Source organism: Hemicordylus capensis, chromosome 8 (assembly GCF_027244095.1).
Source record: "Hemicordylus capensis ecotype Gifberg chromosome 8, rHemCap1.1.pri, whole genome shotgun sequence".
NCBI lineage: Eukaryota > Metazoa > Chordata > Lepidosauria > Squamata > Cordylidae > Hemicordylus > Hemicordylus capensis.
The window spans coordinates 1447105-1468252 of record NC_069664.1 but is presented as its reverse complement, the minus strand read 5'-3'; the positions used below and the strand labels follow the sequence as shown (position 1 = coordinate 1468252).

Genomic DNA, 21148 nt, shown 5'->3' with positions numbered 1-21148 from the left:
GTTGTAGTCAACAACATCTGGGAATCTCTGTTAGAGGGAACATGGCTAGAGATGTACGTAACAGGCGGTATAAAAATATGATAAATAAATAATAAATAAATCTGGTCCTGCTCCCAGAATAGTCTGGAGCTCAGATGCCAAGTGATCAGTGGGGTCGTGAAGCTGCCCTCAATGATGTGCACAGCCAAGAAGAGCCACTTCAGAGAGGAGAAAGGACAGCCCAAGGAAACCAGCAGCAGGTCTCACAGTGCCCTCCGGGAGGGAAAATGTGTTCGCAGGGAAAGTGAAAACCAAAAGGTGAGCCCCTTCACCGCAGGGCCTTTCGAATTAGCTGTGAATGCTGCAGATGACAATGGAAGTGTGACTAATGAAGGCTTTCTGAGGCTGCCTTTGGAAGGGCACCAAAAATAGCAGCAGGATGCAGCTGCTGGAGTGGTGTGGGCTGCCCAGGAGTGTAGAGGCACTGTGGGCAGCTGTGGCTTTTGTTGGCCTTGTATCACCTTGCAGTCTGGCCAGGTGTGGTGCAGCGAGGAGGACAAGCAAGGAGGGTGGAGTTGGATGCAGTTATACTGAAGAGCACACCCAGGGGCGTAGCTATAATTGAGCGAAAGGCTTCAAAGAACACGGGCCCCCTGCTCCTGAGAGCCCTCCCTATTTTCTTCATTATCTCCCTCACTCTGGGGGGCCGCCAGAGAGTGGGATGAACAAGGGCCCCCTCTCCTCTAGCTATGCCCCTGAGCACACCGTTGCTTGTTGGTGTCTTAAAAGTGGTCTGTTTAGGGATGGGAAGGGCTTGCTCCCTCGCACAGATCCTCCTCTATTTTTGCTAGGGCACAGCAACTGCCCCATGGAAATGCAGATGACTGAAACTTTCCTGGGTGCTATTTGGTGACTAGATCATGCTTGCGCTTCACATTGTTTAAATCTAGCACTGTGGGAAATTGGAAGAACCATTAAATGGCTGCACTTCTGGGGAGTCCGTTGAGAACTTTCCGAGGACCGGGCTGGTGCAGAGCAGAAATGGCCCTGCCTTTCTGCTTGAAATTCCCATCCAGTGGACAGAGTGGGCAGAATGCTTTCACAACATGTCACACAAATCAATTCAGGGCAGCTCCGTGCGCCGATGAAGGCCCACCACCTCGCGCAGTGGTCTCTGCTTTAACTGATGGCTGCTCTCCAAGGATCGAGAGTCCCTCTCATCACCGACCACCTGGAACTGGAGACTGCACAGCTGCTTAACGGCTTCCTGGAGCTCCATTGGCTCCTCCCTCTGCCATCCTGCCCCACCCTGGCATTAACAAGAGCGGCGCTGTCTGCAGACCGGCCATTTGCTGGGTAGTGTGGTTAACTACACAACAACACTACCTAGCAAACGACCAGCCTGCAGGCAGCACATGGAACAGGAGAGAGAGGAGCAAGCAGCTGCAGGAAGCAGAGGCAGCTGGGCCTCCTTGGGCACCCCCTGGTGTCCCCCCCCCTCCCTGGCTGCTCCTGGACTGAACCTGGGACCTCCTGCCTGCCAAGCTGGTGCTCTACCACTAGGCTACGGCTCTGTCCTCACAGAGGGTACACGGCCCCCATCCAGGCTAGAGAGAAGTGCGTGGGCTGCCGGTCAACGGCTTCTGGCTCGTCTGGGTTCTGCTGCAGTTTGTTTGCCCAGTGCATGCTGGGAGCTTTTGAGGGGGGGCAAGACAGCTGGGTGCCCAAGACTATCTAGCAAATTCCGTGTAGCTTCCTGGCCCTGTAAAGGTCCTTTAGGACTCTTTTTTAAAAAAACGAAGGACCAGTCTGGTGGTTTGCGGTGGCACCCAGGCGGGGGTGGCGCCTTTAAAAGTAAAGCCACATGGCCCTCCTTACCAGTGTGGCCGCAGTGTGACTGCCGGTGGCATCCCGGCCCCCGGCAGCCTGCGCATGGTGGCACGACTCCATCACTCACCTGGCCTTTGTGCGGGCCAACAAATCCCTACCCCACACACACACTACATTTGCTTTGCTTCCAGGGAGTAGACGTAGAAAAAAATACCTGCTCATCTAAGAATAAGCAATGGCTGGACACGGAGAGATCTCCTCACATGCAAACGCCAGAGAACATTGTGGGTTGTAGCACCATCTTGTGGCCCAAATAGGGCACCCTGCATTCAAATGCCTTCTGCCTGCAAGCAGAGAGATGCCACTGAGCTATGGCCCTATCCCCTAAGGGGGGTCTCTTTTAGCAGGCAGGGCTCGTGTGTAGTCATGTGACTACGATACAGCAACATGAGAACAAAAAGTGTCCAGGTCGCGCGTGTGTGTGTGTGTGTATTTAAAGGTGCAGGCACTCTTATCTTGGTAAGATATACCTATAGATATGCTATTAATACATGAAGTCCCTCAGACAATCATCAGGAGGTGCAGGAAACTGCAATATGCTTTGCAGTTGTTGCATAACCCGATGAAGAGTCTCCTCCAGTGGTTACACACTCCTCCTGGATGGAAGCACCCAGAGAAGCACTGACTCCATAGGCAATTTGGGCCCGCCAGCATCTGCTTGCCCACTCACCGCTTGTCACATGCAAAGGGGGTGTGGCCAAGCTCCAGAAGTGCCCGGTGTGTCGCTTCGGAGCCCATTTCCCAACCAGGATCGCCTCACCTGGCAGGTTTTTCCCTCTTCATCCCCTGCCTCCCTGCAGGGAATGAAGGCGGAACCTTGCCCGATGCTGCCATCCCAGCTGGGGAAAGGTTCTGGCACTCTGTACTGGTGTGTACTGTAACAAAAAAACCCACTGGTTATGACTAGCATCTATCAAAATTGTGGCCGCCATGACTCAAGTCTCATGGATGTCAATGGTGCTTAGCGATGGCTTGATAGTCTGGATGCTGCCTTCTGTGCCTTAGGAAAGCATCCGTATTGTTCAGTGTTCAGTTAACATCTGCCTCTCACAAGATTGGTCAAGGGGGGGGGGGCGTTTGAAGAGGCCTGCTCCCTGCCACCCCTTAGTTCAGCCCTCTCCAGTCAGCTCTGCCAGTTCTCAGACGCACCAGCCACCCTTCCAGCATCCGAGGTTTGTGCCACGCCCCTACCGCCCTGATTCTGACCACTGTCCTCAAGGGCCCCTTTAAGTTCCTGATGATCCTGCTCAATCTTCTTTCTCCAATATTGAATCAATATCAATAAATGATCCAGGCGACATCTGGAGCATTAAAGAAATCGTGTGGATAACTTCTTGCAACCTGTCCGCATTCCAAGCAGTAGCACCTTGTCCTGACAAGCCGGAGGGCAAGCGCCCAAGAAGGCACAGCTGCCTCTGCTTCCAGGAAGCAGCTTGGGTTGCTCCCGCCCCACCTGAAAGCCATGCTGCATGCAGGCTGGCCATTCATCAGGTAGAGCTGCATGGGGAGAGATGAGCGACCTGAGCTGCCCGGAAGCAGAGGCAGCTGTGCCTCCTTTGGCAGCCCTGCCCTGGCTCAGTAGGACAAGCTGCTACTCATTAAAAGGCAACCTCACCATATGTGCCAGAAATCCATCTCTGGCTGGACTCGTCTCTAGCAGCTATCCTCGTCGTTTTTGTACATCTTACTTAGATGATCAGGTGTTCAATACCACTGAGATAATCTCTTTTATAGAAACATGGCAGACATGCAGGATGTTTTGTACATATGAACTGCCAAGTGTGATCAGCAGTCAGCACAACTAACATGTGTTGCCAACTATGTCGAGTTCTTACCTTCTGTGTCCTCTGCTGATGAAGAGATCTGTGATAATAGATAGTTGCTTCTCTCCTAGAAGATGGTTTCAAAGAAGCGCAGGCACCGTAGTTGCAGCTGGTCTTTGTGCATCTTGCTCAACATCAGATGGTCCTTGGAAACTGGTACCCTTGAGGTGAAGTTGCTGGGTCTTGTGTTTGAGAGTCTTCGTTTTGCAGTTATCACAGGGACCAAAGCTCTGTGTCATCACGTACTGCTGAGAGATGATTTATGCCATGCCAGATGGCATTGCTTTGTGGTGGCTGAGAAGTCCTGCTGATTCATAGGTCTCTCCTTGCTGGCTGCCACAGACTCCTGGAAACCAGTGGCACTAAACAAATGTGTTGTGGTTGTGGTAGCAATCAAGCATTTGGCAACCCTAACAAGGCCATAAAATGAATTGAAACCATCATTCCACCCCCAGAAGTAATTACTTCTACAGTTACAAGTGGAAGCAATCCAGGGTAACTAAGCAGTGTGTACACACATCCCTCAGGGAGGCAGCATAAATGCTGCCACATGTCAGGAGGACATTCGCAGGGTGTAGCCTTTGCCCTCACTGCCATTCTGTGCGATTCAGGGCGGATCAGATGCCTGCTTGACCTCACCCTGCTCCTTCTCCTGCATGAAAAGCTCTGCTCATGAAGGAAGCAACAAACCATGATTTTAATTGTTCTGTTTTAACTGAGCCATTTTGGAAGGGCGGTATAGAAATTGAATAAATAATTAATTAATTTGTAAAAACCAAGCACAGAATAAAATGGAGGGGCAATCTCTCCCCGCCTCTGTCCCCAAATAATTTCTTCTGCAATGACTAAGTAGTGGCAATCCAGTGCAGTTAAATTGTACATTTTGCTCGTCTGTGTCCTGAGGGCCACAACAAAACTGGTGCCATTTTGCCAGATGGGCAGAACAGCTGAGGAAAATTCATAGGACAGGCACTTCATGCAAAAAATATTTGACTTCCAGTTGCGTGTGTTTGGAGGTTTACAACAGTCCAGATGGAACAATTCAGTCCCACTCAGGTCAATGGGAGCTACTCACAAGGACATTTTCCTAGGATTGCATCCTTATGGTGAATGGCCTGCAGGCTTGGGATGTTCATCATCCACATATTGATCTGCAGATATTGTGTAAATAAATTAAATTATGCCCAGTTTGAGGACCTTCTCCCAAGGGAGTGCTAGGGAAGCCCCTATCACATTAGAGTGAGCTGCAGAGGACCCCTTCCCTTCCTGCTCTCGGTGAATGTCCTGCAGCTGTTCAGATGTGCTATTGACAGCTGTGATGCAGACATATTGATGCTGGGTGTTAACAGGATAAGTAGATCAGCGCACTCGGGTGGAAAAGAGGAGCTGACAGATGGGCAGTGAGATGGCACAGTGGTCAGCATGTGAAGTTGGGATGTGGAAGTCTGCTAAGCTGGCCAAAGGAAGGCACACCCAGAGCTTTCAGAGCTATGCAGAAGTTCAGCAGGCCTTACAGCGGGCGGAGGGTAGGGAAGCCACACCTGCTGATGCTCCTCCCTTGGCTACACAAAAATCAGCCCTGAAAGAGCTCCCCCTTTCCAGTGTCCTTTTGAAGATATGGTTCTGGTCACCGTATCTCAAAGGGACATTACAGAACTGGAGACGGTGCAGAAGAGAGCAACCAGCATGACCAGTTGCCCGCAACACCTTCCTTACGAGGCAAGGCTACAATACCTGGGGCTTTGGTGGCGTAGTGGTAAAACTGCCGCCCTGTAACCAGAAGGTTACAAGTTCGATCCTGACCAGGGTCTCAAGGCTGACTCAGCCTTCCATCCTTCCGAGGTCGGTAAAATGATTACCCAGAATGTTGGGGGGCAATATGCTAAAATCATTGTAAACCGCTTAGAGAGCTTCGGCTATAGAGCGGTATATAAATGTAAGTGCTATTGCTATTGCTATTGCTATTTTTAGTTTAGGAAGAAGGCAGCTAAAGGGAGACATGATAGAAGTCTACAAAATGATGTATGTGGCGGAGAGAGATAAAAGCTCCTCCATTTTTCTTCATCTCCCAAAGAGAAGACATCTCCACTTCAAACGGTGAACCTCTAGGCTTCAAAAAGTATCATCATCATCATCATCATCATCATCATCATCATCATCATCTCCTTTTATTATATTCCTTCTATCTTATTTCTGTCTAGTATCTTCTGCCTTTCGGCTCTGCATTTTGTTTCCAACCTCACCCCCCAACACCTCCCCCTCACAGCTGGTAGGAGTATTTTTTGGCCAGCAAGACCACTTTCAAGTGCTCTTCTGCCTGCAAGGCAAAATTGCCTTGCTCAAACGGACATCAGGTTTGCCTCCTCTGTTTGAGACTGTGCTGCAAGGTCTATGGCCTGTTCCACCGGCCTAAGAAGACATGCATGGCTGTGCTCATCTGGTTTAGCCCCAGAGGCCAGACCACGTATCAAGGACCTCCCATTTGATAGACAGGCCCTGTTTGGAATTAAGATGGATGAGACACTGGAGTGGGTCCAAAAACTACGAAACACAGCAAAATCCATGAGTCTCTCTTCTTCTAACAACTTTGTCCAGGTCCTCCGCCCCCTCACAATCTGACTAGTCCTTTCATCGAGGCAGATACTCCTACTACAAAAGTAGGACCTTTTCCATGAGTAAGCCCTCTCAGACAAAGCCTAAGCCCTCATCTTACCACACACAAACACGACTACCCTTTGATTGGAACCTGGTTGAGACAGACAACTGGATGTTCACAGTTGTCTGTCTAGGTTATGCAATAGAATTCAATGAACATCCTCCAAACTCAGGAAGGCAAATCACACATCCAGATGCTGTACTGCTCAAAGAGATAAAAACCCTGCTAGCGAACGGGATGCCCCGAATGGACTTATTCACCAGTGCAAGCAATCACCAAGGCCCAGAATTCTAGATCAGGGTGAGCGTAGGCAGAGGCTCCACGGGGGACGCCTTCACAATCCCCTGGTCCACCAAATTTACTTACCTATTTCCTCTGATTCCATTGATCCCGAAAATTCTGCAAAACATAGAACAGGACAAGGCGAATTGCATCCTCATAACTCTGTGGTGGCCAAACCATCATTGGTGCCCACATCTCCTGAAGTTGTCCAGGAACAAGTTTCTCCACTTACCTTACCACCTGACCACTGTTCCCTCTAAGGTGTGAGCACATGCACACACTCACAAGTTTTTGGATGTCCACTCAGCTCATTTTAGATCCCAGTCAGGAAGGCCCCATTCCGAATGCACATGTGCACACACTGCCTTGATCCTGCCACCCAGAACAAAGCTCATTCTGCACAAAGATGAAAAAAATTAGAGGGACCACTGCACCCGGCACTCATGTCACACGAGAATGGCAGAGTTCCCCATCCAGACATTTCCACTTTGTGACTCACAGTGTGGAGGATTCAACCTTCAGAGGCCTTCAGAGCTGAGAGAAGTGCTGTCAGCATCTAGGAAGCCATCCAACATCACCTCCTACAAGGCCAAATGGAAATGCTTCGGTCAGGAGAGCTGTTCTTGTGGTAGCAAGCATGAATTGTCCCTTTTGCTAAGCAGGGTCCACCCTGGCTGTATTTGAATGGGAGACCACATGTGAGAGCACTGTAAGATATTCTCCTTAGGGGATGGGGCCGCTCTGGGAAGAGCACCTGCAGGCTTGCATGTAGAAGGTTGCAAGTTGCCTCCCTGGCATCTCCAAGATAGGGCTGAGATCGACTCCTGCCTGCAGCAGCTTGGAGAAGCTGCTGCCAGTCTGTGTAGACAATACTGAACTGGATGGACCAATGGTCTGATTCAGTACAAGGCAGCTTCCTATGTTCCTATGTTCTAGTAAATCTTACACTCTGGGGTTGTAGAGCCTACCATGGTCCCTTTGATGATTATTTTATTACATCTACTATGGCTTAAGAAGACAGATCTTTATGGTGTCCATCAAGATACATCTTGCAACAATTGCCACTTTCTGGTCAGCCCCAGCATCAACTGAGCTGTTTGTGCTCCCAAGGGTCAAGCAATTCCTGAAAGAGTTAACTTGCCTTCATCCGGATGCTCTTTCAGTAGCACCTCTGTGGGACCTTTCCTTGGTGCTGTCAGTGCTCACAGGGAAACCCTTTGAAACTATGGCCACCTGCGACCCCCACCTGTTAACGCCAAAGACGGCCTTCCTTATGGCTATAACCTCCGCCAGAAGAGTGGGAGAGCTGTGGGCACTACAATGTGACCCTCTTTATTTGGTGTTCCATAAGGAGGAAGTCACACTTAGACCAGATGTCTCCTTCCTCTCGAAAGTGGTCTCAACTTTCCACAGGTCGCAGCTAAATTCCTTGCCAGTATTCTTTCCTAACCCAACCTCTCAGGATGAACACAGGGGACAGACCTGAGATGTGCAGAGGACCTTGGCCTACAGTATCCAGCTGACGTCCCCTGCCCTCTTTGTGACGCATGGACAGTCTCATGGAGGTTTTCAAGACTCGGCACAGTCTATTTCCGTGTGGATTGTAAAGACTATACAATTGGCCTACCAGATAGAGGGTGTACATCCACCAGATGCTGTCAAAGCTCACTCAACCAGAGCAGTAGCCACATCAACAGCCTTTGATAGGTGTCTGCCCCTTGAATTGATATGTCAGGCGGCCACTTGGTCTATCTATCTATCTATCTATCTATCTATCTATCTATCTATCGTATGTATGTATTTATTTATTTATTTATTTATTTATTTATTTGAATTTTCTTCTATACCGCCTCCTCCAAAGACTCTAGGTGTTGTACAACAATGCCAACATCTACTCCAACATCCTTCATCAGACACTATGCTCTAGATGTCAGCACGAGAAATGGTAGTGCCATCGGAAAGGCGGTCCTACAGTCGATCTTCCATTGAAGGGTTGTGGCTCTGACGCCTACCTCTGCGTTCTTAGAGTTCTGCTTCCCTTCTCTGACAAAAAGAGCCTGCGACGCACCCATCTGTGTAATGGACAGAGACCACCCAGAAGAACATCAGGTTGCTTACATGTAACTAGGGTTCTTCTGGTGGTCATGTGTCCAGTCACACAACTGCCCATCCTCCCTGCCACAGAGCACTGTAGCCACAGTAGCGGACTCAGAAACTGAGGAGGAGGGTGTTAGGAACGTGACCTCAGGGTGCAAGTGGGGGGGGGAGCTACATCTTAATATGGAGAGAAAGGAAGCTTGGAAGGTTCCCAATCTGCCCTTCACACAAGCATGAAGCCCATCTGTCTGACTGGACAGAAGACCACCAGAAGAACCCCAGTTACAGGTATGCAACCTGATGTTTCACACAGCACATAATTAACCTATAGAATGCTCTGCCACAAGAGGTGGTGACAGCCAGTGGCCTGGATGGCTTTAAAAGATCAATTCATGGTGGATAGGGCTATCCGTAGCTACTAGTCTGGTATCAATAGGCCACCTCCAGCCTCAGAGGCAGGATGCCTCTCAATACCAGAGGCAGGGGAGCAACAGCAGGAGGGAGGGCATGCAGATACCTCTTGCCTGTGGACTCCCCAGAGGCATCTGATGGGCCACTGTCTGAAACAGGATGCTGGACTAGATGGGCCTTCTTGGGCCTGATCCAGCAGTGCTGCTCTTATGTTCTTAAGGAGGAGCCCTGCTGCCCCCTTTCCCCTGGGCACTGGCACCTCCACCTAGCCTTGGGGCAAGTCTCTCTCCTCCTCCCTTGCCCACTGGGAGATAAAATGGGGTGGGCGAAATGGCAACACCGGACAATGATGGCTGCCCAGTCTCTGAGCTAGATAGAGGTCTGGGTTGCATTCAACCCTCTTGTGCACCATTCTGTGAGTCTTTCAGCCTGTAGGAACAGAGTCTCTCTTCTATCCTTCCACACTCCCCACTTCTCCAAGAACTGAGAAGTCCCAGGAGCACCATAACCCATGTTTGGTTTCCTTTGAAAGAGAGCATAAGGCATGGGGTGGGGTCTTGAAGGAGGGTCTCCTGCAGCAAGGCCCAGGCACCTTTCTCAGGCAGAGGGGCCTTTTGGCTTGGTCTTTGCTACACTACAGCGCCACCCAAGTGATGGCCAGAGAGGGTACTGCACTTTATCAGCCCAGCTGGGCCAGGTGATCTGGGGAGTCAGTTGGGTCCTGGGTGCCCCCCTATATTTCTGTTGCCTCGGGATGAGTAGCCACATAGACAGCCTGCCCTCCCTCCCTCTCTCCCTCCCCACCTCACCTCTACTGTCTTTGGCCACCCAGCCACCTGTCTTGGCTGCATACATGCCCTTGCATACATGCAAAGATCTCCCTGGGTCTTTGCTTGCTCTGCTTTTGCTCCAGCTCTCCCTCTGCCTCTGTCTGCTAGAGGACCTGCTCTGAACTCCACGGCTTGCTTTTGCCCTGCAGACTTGGATCGTCCATTGGCAGCAAGTGGGACAATTGCTTTAGTTACTAATAAACAAGCGTAATTGGAGGCAAACGGCAACAGGCACTCCTAGCAGGCCACAGACCTGCTCCCCACATCAGAGAGAGAGAGAGAGAGAGAGAGAGAGAGAGAGAGAGAGAGAGAGAGAGATCCTGCACCCTCAATGAGCTTTCGGCGTATTTGCAGTTCTTTCTCTTTCTCCCTGGGTGTGTTCCAAGGCTCCTTTCTCTTCACAGACCCACACATCTGCTTGCCTCCCTTTAGCAGGATGGGGCTTGAGACCGTCCCCATTTGCTGATGGCCTTCCCATTCAGAAGGACTGCCAGCTGTCCCTCGGCCCCTGCTGCTAACTGGCCCAAGAGGCACCTCTTCATATTTAGGATGGGGAGGACAACTGGCCCTCTTCGTCTTCCTGGGGCTGTTCCTGGGGTTCTGTCTTGTGTTCCTTTTCGGACGGTGGACCCTTTCGGGACAGGGAACCATCTTTTTCATTTTGGTTGTTGTTGTTGTTGGAAAGTGACCTGCAAATATTCATAAATGAAGGAAAGAGCGGTGCCACGTGTGTGCAGAAGAGTTTCCTGGCACAGGGCCCGTGTTGCCGCCATGGCCAAGGTCTGTGCTAGCTGCTCTTCGGCGGAGCCCTCTCTGTGTCCCGTGACGTCAGGCTGCTGCTCTCTGCAAGGATCAATCCTCACGGGCCTGGCCAGCACGTTCCAGTCAGGCGGCTGCACAGCCCTGGGCACTGGGAGTCCGTCCTGCCCTCGCATCAATAGCTGCTGCTGCCTCTTGGTCCCTCTCCAGCCGCCCAGGACTTGACCGAATCCCAAGCCTGCTGGTGACCAGATGCAGCAGGACCCTCGGACATCCTCTTGAGTCTCTCCTGGGAAGCGTCAAAGGTAAGGAGGCTTCTTCGGCGGCCTGAGCAGCGTGTGAGGGGCCAGGGGGTCTGGAAGGGGGAGCAGCTTGTACCTTCTGCCCTGAAACCCAGAGCAGTGTTGGCTCAGAGGGTCATCCCAGTGGCTCACAACAAGCTCCCCAAATGGTGCCATTTGCAGAACAGAGAACCGGGCCAAACTAGACGTGCGATGGGAGATCCTTGTCTGGAACTCCCAGGATCTGCGTCTTTCCCAAAAAGCATCCACGGAGCGGGGAGGGAAGTGCAATTTAGACTGAGGCTGCAATGTGGGGGGGGGGGGCGCTAACCCTTTGCCCCTGTGTTGATTCCCTGACTTAAATCCCACCCCAGAGCTGCTATTAGCCACAGAAGGGGAAATTTGCAGGTACAGTTGGTGGCATGATTTGCACGTCTTGCTCAACCCCTGCCTTGTTGCTTATTCCCAGGAGCTGATACTCTGAGGTAGCTTGCTTCTATACCTGGAGGCTCCATCACTTCTGCCCACCACTCTCCTTGTTTTAAGAGAAGGGCTCACCTTGAGTTGAATTGTGCCTATTGTGGCCTCTCCCTCCCATTTGTCAGAGGAAGAGAAGGAAATCTAGCTCTGTGTCTATTTTCCTTGAGAAATAGTTACTTGAGGGTAATAGTATTTTATTCACCATGTGGTTTTGCTCAGTTTGGAATTTTTCTTTGAAAAAGGAAAGTGGAATTTTAAAGTGTCAGAGATTCGTGCTCTCTTTGGTAGATGAGTGACCTAAGACTGTAGCCATAAACACATTTACTAGAGAGCAGGGGTGTCCCTTTCTTGGGGCAGGCAGCAGATTATTGGGGAGCCAGCAGAGCGGCAAGAAGCCCCCCAACCACTGTTGCCATGGGACCGAGCTGACATCTGCAAGCTTTGCAAGAAGCATCTCTCCTTACACTCCTTGGAAAAAAGCCAGAGGCGGCTGGTTTGGAAAGGAGGCACAACCCACCCCCGGGGCATAGGGCAAGGCAGTATTTTGTGCCTCACTTCAGGTGCTGAAATACCTTGGGCTGCCCCTGCTAGGGAGTGAGCCCCATTGAACATGGTCACCCCATTCACACAAGCATGCATACCTAGGTACAGCCTCTGACCTGGCTATGCGTGGTCATGTGAATGGGGTGAGAAGGTCTTATTCCTGGGTAAATTTGCACAGGATTGCACTATGATGCATCGGTGGGTGCTCTCGATCTCTGTGGACAACTTTTACTCAGCCGGACTGCTTAGTTAATTTTGTTTTTGGTGTGCTATTGCAATTGGGCGGGGGGGTTATAGCAGTTTGAGGAAAGGTGATCAATCACCCAGAATTATGGTAACTGGCATCCTAATAAATATTTAAATTGATACTTTTTACTCTTTAACTGGTGGAACCACAAGCTCATTTTCTCCCAAATGTTTCCAAGGTATGCCGGTAATGAAAGGGATGGGACCTGGCAACCATTCCTTTGCAAGTGCGGCATCTAAGGGGGAGAGCTGGTCTTGTGGTAGCCAGCATGACTTGTCCCCTTAGCTAAGCAGGATCTGCCCTGGTTGCATTTGAATGGGAGACTACATGTGTGAGCAGTGTGAGATATTCCCCTGAAGGGATGGGGCTGCCCTGGGAAGAGCAGAAGGTTCCAAGTTCCCTGCCTGGCATCTCCAAGACAAGGCTGAGAGAGATTCCTGCCTGCAACCTTGGAGAAGCTGCTGCCAGTCTGGGTAGATAATTCTGAGCTAGATGGACCAAGGGTCTGACTCGATAAATAGCAGCTTTCTATGTCCCTATCCCTGGCTGCCAGACCAGGCTCAAAGTGACTTTGGAAAGGATTGATTTTCCTGCCATAAACAGTCCCCGTTTCCTCCTCGGTCGCCCATGAAGGGCAATTGGGGCACATGAAGTAATTAGGAATCTACTCTGCATTCATGAATTAAAAAACAAAACACCCTCAATACTCTGCAGGTGCTACATGAGAAAGGAAGCTAGGGCTCCCTCCTTGCTGCGCATCTGTGGCATCAGTGCTAGAGAGGCGTCTGTGGGGATGCCGAAGCAAGTTCTTGTTCTGAGCAGGGGGTTGGAGTAGGAGACCTCTCAAGTCCCTTCCGAGTCTAAAATCTTGCTATTCTATGAATAAAAGACCCCATGCTTCGTAATTCTGCATTAACAAATAGGCTATGGGTGCCTCTGCTGTTTTCCGCATTTAATATTTGAATTCGATTGCAGTCCCTTTTGTTACGAGCATCTCAGATTCTTCTGATTAGTATATAGCAGAGTAGAGAATCCCCTGTGATGAACCATTGGTTGGCTAAAACCTGAAGCAAAATAATGGAATACCTTCATTGCAAAGCAGGCAGAGAACAGGCCGATGCCTCTGAGGATGCTTTGTCTGCCTGTGCTTAATTTATGCAGAAGAAATATAATACGGAATTGAGTTTACTTTGCTCTCAGTTCCTTAACAATGGTTTTTTAGATACTCTTTTGATAGCGAGACTCATAGGAACATAGGAAACATAGGAAGCTGCCATATACTGAGTCAGACCATTGGTCTATCTAGCTGAGTATTGTCTTCACAGGCTGGCAGCAGCTTCTCCAAGGTTGTAGGCAGGAATCTCTCTCAGCCCTATCTTGGAGAAAACAGGGAGGGAACTTGGAACCTTCTGCTCTTCCCAGAGCAGCTCCATCCCCTGAGGGGAAGATCTTCCAGTGCTCACACATCAAGTCTCCCCTTCATATGCAACCAGGGCAGACCCTGCTTAGCTAAGGGGACAAGTCATGCTTGTGACCACAAGACCAGCTCTCCTCTCCTTATACAAGACTCAATCTTGTCTTGTATCTGGAAGCATTTTTGTATCTTTATTCTGATCAGGGCTGACGCACTAAAGAGGCATAGTGAGACGACTGCCTCAGGGGGCCGATTGGCAGAGGTGTCGGGGGCTGTCCTGGGTCCGCCAGCTTCCTCACTGGCCCTCCCCACCCTGGTGCCCTCCTTTGCCTGGTGGTAACAGCAGGGGTGCCACTGCTCCGTCACCATCACGGCCACCCAGTAGCAGTTTGTCCTAGCAAGCGGGGCCGGGGTGGGGGGGCACCAAAGGCGGCAGCTTGGGCTGCTCCTCTCCCTCTCACCCTACTGCCTGCAGGCCGGCCATTCGCCAGGTAGGGCAAATAGCCAGCCTGTGGGCAGCATGACTCTGGGGCAGGGCAGGAGCAACCCTCGCTGCCTCCGTTGGCACTCCCTGGCTTGTTGGGACACACCGCGACTGCCGCCTCTTTTCCCCACGGCCCAGCTTTTGAAAAGGCAGAGGGCAGGAAACAGGCCACGGAAGGGACTAGAGAGGCGTGGAGAAGTGAGCCACCAGTCTGCTCCTTCAAGCTTCCTTCTACTGAGCCTGTTCCCCGGCTTCTGCCTTTTCAGAAGAAGGAGGAGAAGTGGAGGAAGCAGCAACAGGAAAGGGGAGGGGGCAGAGGCGTAACTAGGGAAAACGGTGCCTGGGGCAAGCACTGAAATGGCGCCCCCCCACCGCACCGCCCACCATACTACATTATACTTAGGTTTTTCCTCACAAGCGCCCGCCGCCGCCGCCAAGCCAGGCCAGGCCACTGACTGGCCGCCAGGCACCAGCAAAGCAATTGGGGGGGGGGTTGCGGGCGGCATGGAAGGGACCGCTCGTGGGGAAGGGGGCGCCGACGCGCTCCCTTGACTGCTGCAGTGCTGCTGCACTGAGCAGGAAACATTTGTATTAACAAAAAATTAATTTTAAAAAAAAAAAAATTGGTCATGGCGGCGCCCCCCATGTGACCAGAAAAGATGGCGCCCGGGGCACGTGCCCCCCTGCCCCCCCTATAGTTACGCCTCTGGGAGGGGGAGGAAGGAGCCCCCCCCACCGCCGCCATGCCTCTGCCAGTGCAGGGGTGCCAGTGCTCTGTGGACCACTTGTGGGGTCTCAGGCCTGGTTGGGGCTTGTGCCAGGCCTGATCATGTTGTTCGTAGTATATTGCCATTTGTAGTGTATCTTGAGTTTTTGCAATTAAAAAAAATATATTGTTGTGCATCCTGTCCCAGGCAGGATTATAAATGTTTAACACAAAGGGAAGCTTGTAAGTGTTTAAATAAAAACTTCTCTGTGGAGAATAAGCCTCCAAGTCACTCACTTGTATTTCTTCCTATCTTATCCAGTTTTCCCATCAGTGGCCTGGCACACACAATCAGTCAAATCTAGGTTTCATTTGGGTTGCCAACATTAGCATGATTGTGTGAACCCACACCAAGGCAGGAAACTCAGGTTCACCTTGGGCCATAAACTCAGATTCATCTTGGGTTCACGCAATCATGCTAATGTCGGTAACCTACGTTAAACCTAGATTCAGTATGAATCAGTCCAATCAGTGGTTGGAGCTGGATGGAATGTGTGTGTATCCTGCCTGGTTCCTCTCCCCACTGGGGTTCTCAGCTGAAACATTAGAGGCCATTGTTACTTGGAGGAGGCATGGAATCCCAGTTCTGGAGGCACCCGTTGATGCTGTGAATGGCTCTACCTGGCCTCTTGCGTGGGGGTTATAGACCCAGTTATGCAAGGAACTGGGTCCTCTGCTGGCAAGAGGATTTAGGCTTTTAAAAGAGTGGGAGCAGTCTTTGTGTTCACTTGACTTGGAGTCTGGATAGGCTCAGCAGTGGCTGCCGACAGCTAGGCCAGACCTAGGCAGCTGTGAAAAGAGGCATCTCCGACCTAGAGGCATCTGGTCAGCCATTCTGGGGAAAGTGTGGATGCTGGACTCACTGGATCCACTTTGCTCTGATCCAGCGCAGCTTTTGCATTTACACAGTCTTGAATGTACCAGCCCCTGTCTGGCAGCACCAGCGAGTTCCACCCGGAGTAACAAGCCAGTGCAAGTACTCCTGTTTGGGTCTCCTTTCTGCTGTGGCTTTTGTGCTCTCTCTTGTTAAGCCGCTTTCTGAAATCAGCGTCTTAAGAGGCCACTCAGGCTTTCGGAAAGAGGCTGCCTCCGTTGCTTGGCTTCGTGCTTCTTGGGAAGGACTTTTTGCCAAATCAGAGGAATGCGGGACTCGGGCAGCGGAGTCAACAGTGGCGCCTCCAGCCTACGAGCCGCTCTCTGCACATGGCTCGTGCTTGCTTTGGGAGTTCCAGTGAAGCGGTTAGGCTGGATGACTCCCTGCGAGGAAACCCTGGCTTGAGTTGTGAATGCCCAAGTGTGGGGCCAGCTGTAAAGAAGCAGTCATTGGCTCTGGAGAGGCTGGGGCGGGGCTGAGACCGCGAGCCCCCCGAGGAATTAGCCCCCCTGGCAACACAACCCGTTACCATTTCACAGGCTGGAGAACTGAGGCAGTTTCCAAACGGGCCAAGGCAGCGCTGGGATTTGTTCCCAACATGCAGAGCAGCTCACACTTGCTCCTTCGCTGCCGTGTTGGCAGCACCTGTGCATGGTCCTCCAGCACAGAAGTGCATGCCTAAGCACGCAGGAGCCCCATGTGCAAGTGGGCCTATGGCGTGGGGGTGAACACCTGCCAAGCCCAGGCTGCTCCGTGGGCTGCCCCCCCCGCCCCCCGTCTTCTTGGATGGACAAAGAGCAGGCCCCGCGTGGTCCCTTTTGAGGAGGCAACGCGCTTCAACTGTGTCTCCTCCTTGTGCTCTCCAAGGGGCCCCCGCATGGCCATGATGGATGACGACGATAGGATGAGTGAGCGAGGCCTCAGCACTGCCAGGATGCGAGACGATGACGAAGAAGGTAAGCGGGGCCTCTGGGTCTTCTCCCTTGCGTGTCAGTTGGGGCAGTGCTGCTTCCGGGGGTGTCACGGACCAGGCCTCTTCGATCTGGCCAATGGATGTGGATGTTACCCCTGCTAACTTGACAAAGAGGCACCTTTTAACTTGATGATTCTCTTTATTTAGCAGGGGGAGAGTAACTGGCCCTATCCACCCCCAGCACAGGACATCCAGTGACTGTTGCTGGTGTCTGTCTTATGTTTCTTTTTACACTGGGAGCCCTTTGGGGACAGGGATCCATCTTATTTATTTATTATTTCTCTGTGTAAACCGCCCTGAGCCATTTTTGGAAGGGCCGTATAGAAATCGAATTAATAATAATAATAATAATGTGTCCAAAATGTTTCCTCCATGTGAAAATCAGGGCACTTATCTTGCCAGAGACAAAGCAACTAGTCTTCTCTCTGTTGTGATAAAATCAGCAGTATTTATAATCAGGTGTCCCAGGGGTTGGCCAAAGGTGTATTGTTTGTTTTTAGTTGCTGGACTGGACAGTCCGAAAGGGGTACCCCAGGATCCTTTGCTGACCAATGCTGGGCCCAGCATTCGGATTGTGCACAGCTGGGCCCATTAAATCAATCAGTCAAATAAGGTTTCCCCTCCAGGAAGCATCTGCCTTTGCCTCCTGCCCAAGCCCAGGGTGTCTATTCCCAAAGGGGCAGGCATCCCAAGCCCATAGCAGCCAAAGGATGGAGGACATGGATCGCCCCTAGCCTGAACCTTAATTGGTGTGACACAACTTCTTATTATGCTGCTGACACAGTAAGACACAGACTGTTCTAATGTGCATGTAGGCGCATTTTGTGCAGTATCTGCAAACAAAAAAATTGCAGTGTGAAATAAATATTTGTGCAAGTGGGGACGTGGGATTTAATAGGAGCTGGGTTGTTTCCTAAACAGAAATAGATGAGAAGAATAGATAAAAAGGAACAGCAAATGAAGATGAATACGGTTTCCTTTCAAATTTCACAACCTTATACTAATAGTATATTATGAGTCTAATTTCTTGGCTACTCAGATGGACTCGTACAGAACTCTTCTTGAACTGCAGAAGCAGGAATACAACTGTTCCATAGCAGGGCAAAGCACACACAGAAAAGAAGACCTTCTTGTGTTCCTTTTGCTTTTCCCTGTTCTCCTTCTTTCAATTACAAAGAATTGCAGGGGGGGGCACACTCCTGGCTGCTTGTGCAGCAGTGGGGAAAGGCTTAGAATAAAAGGTTAGAATAGCCCTGCATGAAGCCACCTCATGGCGCAGCGGGGAAATGACTTGACTAGCAAGCCAGAGGTTGTCGGTTCAAATCCCTGCTGGTGTGTTTCCCAGAATATGGGAAACTCCTATCTTGGGCAGTAGCGATATAGGAAGATGCTGAAAGGCATCATCTCACACTGCGCAGAAGATGGCAAAGTTAAACCCCTCCTGTAGGCTATCAAAGAAAACCACAGGGCTCTGGGGTCGCCAGGAGTCGAAATCGACTTGATGGCACACTTTACCTTTAAGGGTAATGATACTTTTATCGGGACTAACTCAAACATCACACAACACTCACCTTGGCAATTTTCAGAGTTAGATAACTAAGAAGCTCATCTTATTTTTTTCTAGACTTCTCCTTCATTTCTATTATTTGAATGCTGTAGAAACTATGGTTTCCTTAAATAAAGACAATTTTACTTTTTTATTCCCATAAACCAGGGCCTGGGTTTCATTTACAGCTTGCCCTCCTCCAACACTGCTTAGCGGATGCCTCTGAGCTTCCTAGTGCAGGCCCAGTAAAAGAATCACAAAGGGAGCCCCAATAATTTGTAGTGTCCAACACTCCTTTAGAAAAGCATCAGCCTCTGCAGAGTGAAATTAGCACTGCTCCCCTCTAAGGAAATACAGGCAGGGTCTAGAGCAGAGGTGGGCAACCTTAGATCTCCAGCCGCTGTTGAATTGGGAGTTGTAGCTGAGTGGGGATCTGAGCCCAGGTCCCACAAGTCCTGGTCCAAGACTCTAGCCACTCCACCACACAGCCTTGCCTTCACCTTTGCTTTCTGTTCACATCCCCTCCCTAGGAGACTATCATTCCATCTACATCGGGGTGCCAGTGCCACGTGGCTACAGAAGGAAAAGGCGCAGGAGGAGATCCTCATCCAGCCGGGACAAAAACGGCGAGAGCGAAAGGCACTATGAGCATCATGACCGGTCGGACACGGATGAAGGCGGGAGGATGAGCTTGGAGAATGGAAATGATAATGCCAGCAGGACGAGTGAGTAGGAGGAGAGAACAGGCAGGGGAGGAGAGTTGGTCTTGTGGTTGCAAGCCTGAATGGTCCCCTTTGCTAAGCAGGGTCTGCCCTGGTTTGCACTTGCAAGCAGCAAGCTTTGTGGGGCCAAGGAAAAAGGTCTCGTGGGCCAGATGTTGTGCAGGCCTGCTATGACCAGTTAGGATCAGGGCGTGAGGAACTGAATTGCCACCAACACAGGCAGAGCTTTACCCAGTAACCAAAACAAATGAGCTGCTGCTGCTGCCCCTAGAAGCTTATAAGCTCAAAGTACTGTGCTATTTCCACTACTATCCCGTTTTTCAACAGAAGTTTCCAAAGGTTTACATATGAATGAATGAATGAATGAATATGAATGAGATGGTTCCCTGTTGCCAAAGGGCTCTCACAATCTAAAAAGAAACAAGGTAGACCCCACCAGCAGCCACTGGAGGGATGCTGTGTTGGGGTTGGAGAGGGCCAGTTGCTCCCCCCCCCGCATTACAGAAGAGACCCACTGCTTCAAAAGGTGCCCCTTGGCCCAGCTTGCAGGGGTACGCCATGGAGAGGCGACTGGGACGTCTGGCTGCTCCAGCTGCGAGATGTGTGCTTGCTTTAAAATCTTGCCCGGGTCCTGCACAGCCACTCACACCCTCCTCTTATATGCCAGGGGGCAGGAAGGGGGCAAAGTGAGGGGGCTTGTGGGAAATGCTCAGCCTGCAAGAATGAAATGGGTGGCTGGGCATGCAACCAGATCTCTTTCTCCCATATATTTTAAAACACTCAAGCTCTTTAAAATGTCCCAATAAAAGTGGGGCAGGAGAGGGCAGAAAGAGGGCAGGCTGGAAGGGGTTAGGTTAGGGTTTTTATGTATGTATAGCGTGTCTTCCCCTCAAGGATCTCGGAGTGGTGTACATCATTTCCCCCCTCCCCACAAACAACAACCCTGCGGAGTAGGCGAGGCCGAGAGGAGTAGTCTGAGGCCAGCCACCCAGTGAGCTTCAGGGCTGAGATGGGATTTGAACCCCTTTCTGTCAATCACTGCTACAGCACATCAGCTCAAACTGCCTGTCGCAAACTGTTAGGAGCAGAGGAAGCTGCCTTCTACTGAGTCAGACCCTTGGTCCATCTAGCTCTGTATTGTCTACACTGACCGGCAGCAGCTTCTCCGAGGAAGTTCCAGGGAGGAGTCTCTCTCCCAGCCCTACCTGGAGATGCTGCCGGGGAGGGAACCTGCCACGCCGAGGCTCTTCCTCTGAGCGATGCCCCCATCCCAGTATTGTTCACACTGAGGCTGTGACTCTGAAGTGTGGGGCTGGGCAAGCCGTCCATTCTGCGGGATCGGGACGCCAGGAGGGGGGCATGGGTTTCCAGGGAGGGGTCCACTCCAGGGCCAGGCGCAGCCCTCTTCTCCCCCCGCCACCAAGATCCAGGTGGGGGACCCTCACTGACCCACACTGTGGGCGTCATGGGGACCCTTGCGATGAAAAGGGGACAGCAGCGACATGAAAGGATGAAAGCCTGCGAGGAGACCGTAGGGCTGTCCCTCCGAGTCCTGCATGCCCACCCCCGAGGGGCGGCCGGGGATTGCTGGGGCCACCTGCTCCGGCGCTTTTAGACCCAAACGGAATTGTTTGCTGCGGTCTATTCCCTGCAGCCAAGTCCTTAAGCTCCTTAGCAAGCTTAGCACCTTGCATACCGAAATAGTTGTCTGCTTTCCATGGTGCTCCCAGTACACAGACTTTGCCGGGTTTTATAAAATCATTAGCACAATGCCTGTCATTATGACAGGCCGGGGGTAGGGGGGGGGGGGGCAGTCAGGGGCTGTGTATAGCGGGACCCCCTGTAGGGGCGAAGGGTGTCTCAGGGTGAACAACGCTGGGATGGGGCCATTGCTCAGAGGAAGAGCTTCGGCTTGGCGTGCGGAAGGTGGCTCACATTCCCCCCCCCCCCGGGGCTACCCAGAGTCTAAGGCCAAGAGGCTGCCCTCACTGACACAGGATCTCTGAATGCCCCCCTGCCCCCCGCCCCCGCAGGAGTAAGTGCCAGCCATAAGCATCCATAGGAGAAAGGAGTGGTGGACACTCAGGGATA

The 21148-nt window shown here is 51.4% G+C and overlaps 1 protein-coding gene across 1 annotated transcript in view; it reads left to right on the top strand.

The window, feature by feature from the left end:
- Positions 1 to 16699: 16699 nt before the first annotated feature.
- SLC4A5 (solute carrier family 4 member 5) overlaps positions 16700 to 21148 on the top strand; it is an 82265-nt gene continuing 77816 nt past the window's right edge. The window contains exons 1-2 of the mRNA XM_053269690.1: positions 16700 to 16772; positions 18866 to 19060. Coding sequence (XP_053125665.1) covers positions 16700 to 16772; positions 18866 to 19060 — 268 coding nt within the window. The remainder of the gene's footprint in view (positions 16773 to 18865; positions 19061 to 21148) is intronic.